At 42.8% G+C, this 10,733-nt stretch overlaps 1 protein-coding gene across 4 annotated transcripts in view; it reads right to left on the reverse strand.

Annotated features, from left to right (window-relative positions):
* NFE2L2 (NFE2 like bZIP transcription factor 2) overlaps positions 1–6,577 on the reverse strand; it is a 35,283-nt gene extending 28,706 nt beyond the window's left edge. The window contains exon 1 of one of the 4 annotated variants that reach the window (XM_045480304.1): positions 6,249–6,577. In XM_045480304.1, coding sequence (XP_045336260.1) covers positions 6,249–6,293 — 45 coding nt within the window. In that variant the 5' untranslated portion in view covers positions 6,294–6,577. Of the gene's footprint in view, positions 1–5,099; positions 5,245–5,419; positions 5,518–5,620; positions 5,720–6,248 lie in introns of those variants that run through there. The other 3 variants (XM_045480305.1, XM_045480303.1, XM_045480306.1) reach the window with 3 other exon arrangements.
* Between the last annotated feature and the right edge of the window lie 4,156 nt (positions 6,578–10,733).

The raw sequence follows: 10,733 nt of genomic DNA on the forward strand, positions 1-10,733 counted from the left end.
TCTCTCTCCTCTCAAAAGTAAATTTTTTTTTTTTTTTTTAAAAAGGAGAGAAATACAAATTCTATGCCCAGCTTTCAAGAAATTCACAATCTAGCTGTAGAGGGGGGAAAAATACACAGTCAAGACAAATATCAGAGATTTTAAAAGGCGATGCAACAGAATTGCCTAATGCAGAAAATAAAAACTCTGAAGTTCAAAAGAAAGCTTCAAAGTCAAAATGACCTGATTTTTTTTTCCTTTCTTACACAATCATTCTCTTATTTAAAAAAAAAGCAACGGAGGGCTCAGATCTGGCCAGTATGCTATTACCACAGGCACCAAAGTCTCCATTTCGGAGTTTATGAGAAAGGAGTGACTACCTGGCATTGCCAAGGATTTTTTTTAATCTTCCAGAACACAGGCTGTCGATGGGATTCTAATGACTCTCAAGAGCCAATTATCAACAGGCCCATTGATAGATGGACTTGGTGTTCTAAACCCTTCTTATGCCCTGGATTTGTCTTCACTATCAGAGTTTGGGTCAAATAAACTTACATGCTTACACACACAGAAAGACTCTCATATAGGAGGCTTTATGACACAAAGGTATTATAGGCCATGTGCCATAAAGATGATCGGTTAAAAGTGCCTCCTACCCTCAGAGTTCCTAACTTTTTTTTTTAAGTAATCTCTACACCCAACCTGGGGTTCAAACTCATGACCCTGAGATCAAGAGTCACATGCTCTACCAACTGAGCCAGCCCAGGTTCTTAAAACTGTTAATACCAATAACTGAAAAGTGATTATTGTGGCAGGGGCTGACACAAAGAAAACCAACAACTTTAGGCAGAACGGAATTTTGTTTAGCAGTCTTGGTGTTTTCTTGGAGGGAGGGTGTCTGTGTGTGGGGGAAGGTTAGTGTAAGAATACCATTTTTTTTTCCTAATACTGTTTTGGAATGTAAATATTATAAAATTTTTGCTTTCATTTCCAGAAAACATGCCATATCAACTGGGCAATTGAAAAAGCCTTGGCCTGTATCTTAGACCCCTTTCAATAAATGTCTGTTGGACCATATTTTAAAGCAGGTGGCAATGAAATTTTAGTAACTCCTAAAAATCATATTATCAAAATATAAACTCTATTATTCATGTTAACAGTAAATTTAAAACAAACATACAGCCAAAGGTAAAGGAGGTACGTTAAATAAAGCATTAGTAAATTTGTCCTCCCATACCCTGGTATGCAACAGATTTCAGCAAACTTTCAGAAATGGCTGGACCAGGCATTTATTTTCTTATTTTCTTTTAATGTTTATTTATTTTTGAGAGAGAGAGAGAGAGAGAGAGACAGGAGAGAGAGAGAGAATGAGCAGGGGAGAGCAGAGAGAGGGAGACAGAATCCAAAGCAGGCTCCAGGCTCTGAGCTATCAGCACAGAGCCCGATGCGGGGCTCAAACCCACAAACTGAGATCATGACCCAAGCCGAAGTCAGATGCTAAACTGACTGAGCCACCCAGGCACCCCTGGACCAGGCATTTAAATACCCTGGGTTTACTCACACTAACTTTCAGGCAAATCACCCACCGGATCCTAAAAATCCTGCACCATCTTTAATTCACACAAGACGATAATTCTGAAAACAACTTGTTTAACAATAAAGACTAATAAATAATATATTTGATTTTGAAATATTCAAAACCCTAAATAAGCTTCACTGAGATAACTTGAGCCCTTATGCTTGCTTCAATTCAGAAATGCCCTAAACAAGAGACTGGTATTTAATTTAAGCCAACAAATTTCTCCTAGCCATTTTCCATTCAAATTCTCCCCATTCTACCCAGTGACTTTCAACCTGGCCTAACCCTGTCGATCCCACTTTTCACTATATATATATATACACACATATACATATATATATTATCAAACTTATTTTTGACTACTTCAAAGCAAAAAAAGTCAATGAACAGGAGAATGTACCAACTAACAAGGCAAATAAAGGTAAGCAAAGGGGGTTCTAGCAGCTAACAGATTTAATTAAGAAAAAGGAAAAATGGTCCCTGAAAAATGTAATGCCCCAACCCTAACATAACCCTAACCTTAATCTTGAACACTGCTGAGATCCCATGAATTTTTTAATTTTTTTTTTCAACGTTTATTTATTTTTGGGACAGAGAGAGACAGAGCATGAACGGGGGAGGGGCAGAGAGAGAGGGAGACACAGAATCGGAAACAGGCTCCAGGCTCTGAGCCATCAGCCCAGAGCCTGACGCGGGGCTCAAACCCCCGGACCGCGAGATTGTGACCTGGCTGAAGTCGGACGCTTAACCGACTGCGCCACCCAGGCGCCCCAAGATCCCATGAATTTTTAAAAGTATTATTATATTGAGAAGTGGCCCTGGGGCACCTGGCTGGCTCAGTCAGCAGAGTGTGTGACTCCTGATCTCAGGGTTGTGAGTTTGAGCCCCATGTGGAGATTATGAAAAAAAAAGAAAGAAAGAAAGAAAGAAAGAAAGAACGAACAAAGGAAGGAAGGAAGGAAGGAAGAAGGAAAGGAAGAAGGAAAGAAAGAAAGAAAGAAAGAAAGAAAGAAAGAAAGAAAGAAAGAAAGAAAGAGAAAAAGAAAGAAAGAAAGAAAGAAAGAAAGAAAGAAAGAAAGAAAGAAAGAAAGAAAGAAAGAAAGAAAGAAAGAAAGAAAGAAGGAAGGAAGGAAGGAAAGGAAGGGAAGGAAGGGAAGGAAGGGAAGGAAGGAAAGGAAGGAAAGGAAGGAAGGAAGGAAAGAAAGAAATGGTCCTGCCCCTCCAAATGAAACCCCTCTAGGTCTCAGTGTCTTCCTTAAAAAGCCCCCATGTGGTAATTAATCGCCAGGTTGTATTTACTTTCACTGAATTTAAGAGGGCCCGCCTCCTCCAATACATACAAAGTTAATGAATTTCTTGTTAAGTGGAAAAGGTGCAGAAGTTAATCTTTTTAATTCCCGCCTCTCTTTCCCCTAGTTCTTCTCAATTAATCCACTTTTTAAAATGTGAGCTATTCCTCCTGTTTAAAGTTTAAGCAGTCCTGGTCTAGTCTGGAAGTGGTGATTTAAAGCCATTGGAGTCAGACTATCTAGGTTTGAATCCCATCTCCACCAGTCAATAGTTGGGGCATTTCAGGCGCCTGGCTGGCTCAGTAGGTGGAATGTGGGACTCTTGATCTCCAGGTAGTGAGTTTAAGCTCCATGTTGGGTGCAGAGATTACTTATGTAAGTAAAGTAATTAATAAAAAAATAGTTGGGGGCACTTTAAGCAGGACTCTTGGCCTCTTTGTGCCTCTATTCTCCCCCTGGAAACTGGAGATAATAGTATTTCCCATGGGGTTAGTGTGGAATTATGCATGTGAAGCAATTATTGCAGCTCCTGGCACTCAAGGAAGTGCCCGATAACTCATCTATTATCATCTTAGTGCCAAATTCTTCCTGCACCCAAGAGTTTGCACTGAAAAGTTAACCCCAGATCAAAGAAAAATTCAAGAGAAAATATTTTTTATGCAAAACCCACTTTAAATTATGTTCAGCCAGTAGGTAGGAAATTCTCAACAACAACAACAAAAAAATGTGCTTATAGTCCACAGAGGCTTCCTTTTCTCATGTAGCTCTGAAGAATATTCATCCTGAATGAAAATAAATATTAAGAAAAACTGTATTTGGTTTTCAACTGATCCTGGTAATCCTAAAGAAAGACAGGAGTTCTTTTTTATCCAGCATTGTTTATAAAAACCCAAGTTAACAACAAAGATTCCAGAATGACCCATTATTTTTAAAGCAGAAAGACTGATATGAATTGTGTATTTATTCTCCTACATGCAGCTTCCATAATCTCTCAAGTCTAAAAAGTCGTATCTAAAAAGTCAAGTTGTTCTTTGCTTAACATTCATTCAGATGAGAGGCCTGTCTTATGTTCCTTTAAAAATAATCTTAATCAGTCTAGTCCAAGATCAACTCCATCCCTCATATATAAAAGTACTTTATCTGAGACACCATTGAAAGGGGTAATGGATGGTTCCTTCAGCTAACAGAAATACAGAATCTCAGGCTCTGCTTTCTACCCTGTTTATCAATACCTCCTCTGCCCACAGGATGAAAAACTGAATCCTAGTACCACCTCATACCTGGAATTTATTTGACAAAGTTCAGAACCCATTCTTGACTTTTTGTTGAAATCTTTCCAGACTACCACTATTATTTAATATGATTAACAGTTACACACATGAACTTGATTTCAAATTTTACTCCATTTCCTTTTTTCATAGTCTTCAAATATGAAAACTGTGTCTGATTACAAAGGAGGAAAAGTAGTTACCTTATCAAATATAACTGAAAATTCACATTTAAAAGAGAAAGCAATACACATGCTTAATGAACTTTTGTATATACAGAATGTTAAATTACACAGGAAAAAAAATTAAAAATAATAGAGAACTCTAGAACACAGTTTAGAAAAACAAAAGTCCATTAGTCTTTTATATCCTTTGGTTATATAGATTACTGTATAAATAGCTAGATGGTTATATAAATTCTGTTGAATAGCAGTTAAATCGGAAAGTACAATATACTTCATAGCAGCGCGAACTGAGGGAATACAATCCTAATCATTAAGGGGGGGGGGGAGGTTAAGACAAACAGCTTTAAATAACAAAAAAGCACAATATATTGTCAATAACTTAAAATCTTAAATCTTCAAGATTAATGTAAAACTTCACATTTAACAGTATAAACCTATGCTCTTACTTATACCTATTACGCTACACATTTCCTTGAACCAAGTATTAAGTATTTTTCCTAAAAACCCAATTACCAAAAATATTTGGAAATATAAATATCTACTTCTTTGAAAGTCCCTACAAAGTATGAACAGTAACTTGTTTTCACTTTTATAACAATTTACAAAACTCGCTAGCAAAATACTATGAAACGCAAGCGTCCCACCTTCTGCCCTAGCAAAAGGAACATGCTAAGAAATCGAAGCAAATTCTCAACTAGAAAAAAACGAAAGCATCGAGGAAGAAATAATATATGACAGCAAAAAATTTACTAACAGCCTAAAATCAATAGAAATTCTAATCCACTCTCGAAACTCTTACCCTTGACAGCACAGCACAGAATATCCTGCCTTACACATTTTGGAACTGCAATTCTGAAACGTTAAATCCAAAGACAAAGCCGCCCTGGGGAAAATAACAATTGCGCAACAGATCAACAGCTCCAACTTGTCCCTTGGCCCCGGCGCGGCAAGGTTTGCACGCTATAAAGCAGGAAAGGGCCAACCGAGGGCTGCCGTGACAGCCAACGGGCCACTGTCTTGGAGGCCGAGTCCACGCACCCGGCGTGCGCCACTGGGAGGCACCACGCGGGTATCGGGAAGCCGCGTCCGACCTCAGTTCGCTGCCCCGCCCGCATTTACCCGCCGGTTGCCAGAGGCCGACCCCGGATCTCCGAGGCCGAACATTTCCCACCACGCGAGGGAGCGCCTGGTCGCGCCGCCGCACGTCGGGGCATCGCAGAGCGTTGGGCACTTAGTGACCTCCTCCCTCCCCCACCCTGGGGGCTGGGCTTTCTCGCCAAGCTGCCTACGAGCGATCTGATGGATGGATTGACTGATTACTTTGCCAAGGGGTGCCCTTAGACGGGCCAGCAGGGTGAGCGCGCAGAGCCACCGCCCGCGCCCGCGGAGAACGTGGATGGGGGCGGCGGTAGGGCAGGGGCTCCGGGTCCCAGTCCGGAGGAGACCTCAACTCCCCCGAGAGCGGCCCCGTGACTAGGCACATTTTTGCCGGCTCCGAGGCGGGGGAGCAGCGCAGCCCCGGAAGGGCCGGGCCGCGCCGGCTCAGACCGCCAGCGTCCGCCCCCTCCTGCCCTGCCACCTCTGGGGCTGCTCAAACTCCAGCTGGAGCTCCCGAGTCCCAGCTCCGGAAGCCGGGGACGCGGCTAGAGAGGCCCCTTCGCCCTACGCACACGGAAGTAGCTTCCAGACCTCCACATAGTCGCCCTCGGGGGTCGCACTCCCACTCCCCTCGCGTCCCATAGGATCCTCGTAGCCCTTTGGGTCCCCGCTCCTCCTCCCCGCCCGGGCCCCAGCGCAAGCGCAGCGGATCTAGTGCGCGGCCACAGCAGTCCGGACTCAGGCCGTAGACGGGAAAAGCCGGCTGCGGTTGTCCCGCCCAGTCCGCAGCTCCCTGAACCCCTGTCCCCGTCCTGGCACCACCGCTGGGCTCCAAGGGCCGAGGCAGCACCTGCTGGGACGGCAGTCCGGGCGGCGGCAGCTCCAAGTCCATCATGATGAGCTGGGGACCGTGGTGTGGCGCTCCCCGACGGCAGCCTTGTCCCAGGTGCCGAGGCGCGGCGCGGACTGGGCGGCACAGGCGACGGCTGCTCCTCCGGTCACCGCAGCACGCCCGCGACACGGCCCGAGTGGCCCGCTGGGCTGTTGCCCCGCTCCGCCTCCCGCCCCCCCAGAGGGCGGGGCAAGAGCCCGGGCCAGTAATTCCCGGGCTGGCTGCGCAGGCAGAGCTTCCGAAAATCCCCCACCCCCGCCCCAGCTGACGCAAGAAGCTCGTGGGCCCGGGGCAGGGAAGGGCCGCGGGCGGGGGTCCCCGCGGACAGGCGAGCGGGGTGCCGGGAGGAGGGCTGCATTGGCTTCCTCGTCCCCGCGCTCAATCCCTCCCTCTCCCCGCAAATAAAACCTAAACTCTCGGCCCGCGAGATTAAGAGTTGTTTGCAGAAGGTTGTTTGGGTTCAGGCGCTTTGAAACAGTTTAAACAGTTGGAACAAACACTACTGGAGACCCCGCGGAGGCGCCGGTGTCGGAGCTGCGCCTCCCTGATCTGGAGTTGCAGAACCTTGCCGGGCTTTATCTCACTCCACCGCCCGAGAGTGGCGCCAGCCCTGGGGGTGGGGGTTAAATGTTTAGACCCAGGCCGTGCGCGACGCGAACTGCCCTCTCACCCTCCGTCCATACCTGGGCCGGGGCCAGTGGGACTTGCCCAGGGCAGCCGTGGACCGCACGGGTAGCTCGTGCTCTCGGTCACCCTGAACGCCCTCCGCTTACTCCCACGCGCTGGCACTCTAGCTGGCCCATCGCTGTGGGCAAACGGGGAGGTCTCTTTTGGTCGGAGAATGGTCAGTATTGCCCACCAGGAGTCTTCTCTTCCCACCAAAGCGCACACGTCACACCACAGATGGCGCCTTTTAAGACTGCAATACTGCAACATGCCAGAATCTTCACAAGTTTCTTTTCACGTACCCAGCATATGATGTAAACAATGAAAATAAAAAAGGCCAAGCTATAAAATAGTTTGTGTAGTATGGACCCGTCTTGTAAAAACAGGTGGTGTCTAGGAAAAAAATTAAACAACTTTAATGTTTACTAAAATCGTAGCTGTAAGCTCACGAATGATTTTTACCTTTCTCGTTGTTACTTTAAGTATATTTTAAATCTACAATATATATTGCCTTTTACATTAAAAGCAATTATTTAAAAATTAAGCATTGTCCACAGAAAACTTCAAGTACTTGAAAACAGGAATATTGTGAAATCTTTTCAGATTTAAGAGAGAAGAGATAAATAGTTTTGGGTTTTTTTTCTCTCTTATGTGTTAACAATCTTTCTAACTCTTTAGTAATCCTTGTTTTTAGTTTCTAGTTTCTTGGAATTATGCAAAGCCAGGTGAAGTAGACAGTGCTGGCAGAGGTTTTACTATTTCATTCAAAAACCTGACAGGAGAAAAAAAAAAAAAGAAAAGAAAAAAAAGCCTGACTGTAGCAGATCAACGCCCAAAAAACTGCAAAGAACTTACTTTCTCTTGGTTGCATAATTTGACACTGCCAAGATTTATCTGTAAAGTCATATGTTCAAATATTCCTTGAGCTAAGTGAAGCCTAACTAAATTAATTGCTTGTAATTGAAGCCAGCTTCTTCAACTTGAATTAAACCTTTTCAGCTGTTATTTGAAAAGCCTGCAAAATGACCTGCACACTGAAAACAAGCTTAGGTGAAATTATTTACAATGAACCTGATATGAAACATGCAGAGACATAATGAAATGACACTTCTGCGTCAAAGGGCACAAGAGCATATTGCTTAACAATTCAAGTTACTTATTAAAACTACCACATCTGAGGAAGTAGACAGTGAACCCAGGGGGTAGGAGATACTAAAGTCATATATGACACAGTAGTTGCCCTCAAGTATAAGGCGTTTGTTATTTCCTTGTTAAGCAACACATTTCCATTGAATTTAATGAATGAAATAACCTTTATTTTTCAAAACTGCAATTGCTGGGAGTGTATTATTTTAGGCACCTCCAGAGTACATATTTTTAGAGGGAGGAGAATAATATGATAACAGTCTAAACATGTCAAAGAAAAATAAACATTAACAAAAAGCTGTTTGGTGTTAAATGGTGGTTCAGCACAAGAAAAGGGAACCCCAGTCTCAGACCATCTATGTCAAGGAGGTTACTAGTCTTTGCAGACACTCTGCAGAATTAGATAGTCTTCATGTGAGAACCTGGGTCCTTCCTTGCCCTCTAAACTTACCTACTGTGCTGTGAGGGCACAGATACTACGCACTGAGAAGCTCCAGAGGAACAGGAAAGAGGATGCTGGTTTTCCTCTCCTGGTACCATGGGAATCTTTACTGCCGGCTCTCCTAGCTACTATTTTATTTTTCCCCCTATCTGTTTTGCATTCTACTAACCCTTGCACATTTCCACTGCTGTCTGAATTTTTTGCTGTCTTTGGAAAGACAACCCTGCGTATATGCTTCAAATGTGTCAGAACTGTAATACTTGGTTATAGAGTTCTCACAAAAAAATAAAAATCATTAATTAAGCCTTCTGAGTACACAAAATTTGGGTAATGGGGATGCAATGGCCAGTTTATTTCACGTTCCTCTCTCTGATCTAATCTGCCAGGTTTGCAAGGACAAGGAAACACCTACTGTTTCAAAATCCTTCATCACCTTGAGACTTCTTATCTCTTCTTTTCATTTCTTTAATTGTACTCTGTTTGAGCCAGAAAATATCCAGATTTTTGGAATTATAGTTGAAATTCTAAATTTGTCCTGTTTATAGTTGGAGAATATTGGGTTACTAGTTTCCAAAAATGGCACCCAATGAACCACTGCTCCTCATACTGATGTGCTTGTATAGTCCCCCCACATTGAATCAAGGCTGGCCCTGAGGTGTTTTACCTTATGGAAAGAGGCTGAAAGTGATACTATGCCAGGCCTCTGCCTCTGCCTTAAAAAGTCCTGGGAGCTTTTAATTTTACACTCATAGAGGTCAGTCATGTAAGAAGTCTATCTTCATGGGAAGAGAGGTCATGGAGAAAACCCTGGGGGAAGAGGCTCCAGGTGGAGAGGGAGGCTATGTGAACCAAAGCACCGGACATGTGAGTGAAGAAAACACCTTGGAACCTTCCAGTCCACCTAGTCAAGCCCCCAGAGAATTCTAGCCCCAGCTGCTATCTAACACCATCAATGAGAGACTCCAAGCAAGACAGGTAGAAGACTACCTGGCTGTGTCTAATCAGCCCAAAGAATTGCAAGAGATTATAATCAATTGTTTTCAGGCACTAAATTTTGGGGGTGGCTTGTTTCTCAGCAATAGATGACAAAGACAAGGTTTCTCCTGGCTGCTTTTTGTTTGTTAACCATCATTGGGGGGTACATATAGGGATGATATTTTGCAATATAATAGTCTCAAACCCTTAGAGGCATATTGACTTCCCTGTGAGTGAGGAAGGTATCTTTCCTATAACATATATATATATATATATATATATATATATTTTTTTTTTTTTTTTTGCTACATACAAAATAAGTCACCTTATCACAGCATGCACCAGTATCATACCATTAGATAGATGATGTTAGATGATGAGATAGTCTTGTCAAAATACACTGAAGGAACACAGACATTTCATCAATTATATAGATGGAGATAAAATTCATATCGAAATTCTAGCCGTGACATGACTTCATTTATCCTAGTTATGTAAAATACTTGCTGAATATCTGCTGAGGGAATTTAAACTTCAGGAGCAGCATGCCCAGTGGATAAACTGAACTCCCATACATCAGTGTTCAAAGTAATTTGTGTATTAATTTAAAAACACACCCATAACCTTGGGTCCTTGGTGTGCGTACGTCACTATGCAAACTACTGATACAAAGAAGTGTATGTCTCCAAAGCCAGTTTTAACTTGTATGGTTTCCTGCTCATAATAGAAATAACGCTCTGCAGAAACTGCAGGCAGTGAGCAAAGAAAAAAACCCAAAAGTTTAAGAGTGCTTTTGAATTATGTGTTGATACTTCCATAAATATATATGCATTGAAAAAAAAGACTGAACATATATGCTCCAAAATGTTAATCATAATCATTCTGATTAGATTGCTTATGATTTTATTTTTCTCATTTTTGCCTGTGTTTTCCTAAATAAACATATATTACTTTATATTATAATAAGAAGCAAAAAAAAAGTGGGGGTGAGGTATGGGGTAAAGGAGGAACATTTGCTTTCTCCCAAGCCACTGGGTCCATTTCATTTTCAAACTGGATTTTAACCACAAGCTTTGCAAATTGTTCCATTCTGTATTTACTAGAGTGGAGCCTGGAGAATTCAACCATATCTTTAAGTGCAGTTGTGGTAAGGGTCTAAAGATCCTTTGCGCTTTCAATCTACTGCTATATTTGCAACGTTCACTCAGGAGAAT

The sequence above is a fragment of the Leopardus geoffroyi genome, chromosome C1 (genome assembly GCF_018350155.1).
Source record: "Leopardus geoffroyi isolate Oge1 chromosome C1, O.geoffroyi_Oge1_pat1.0, whole genome shotgun sequence".
Taxonomy (NCBI): Eukaryota; Metazoa; Chordata; class Mammalia; order Carnivora; family Felidae; genus Leopardus; species Leopardus geoffroyi.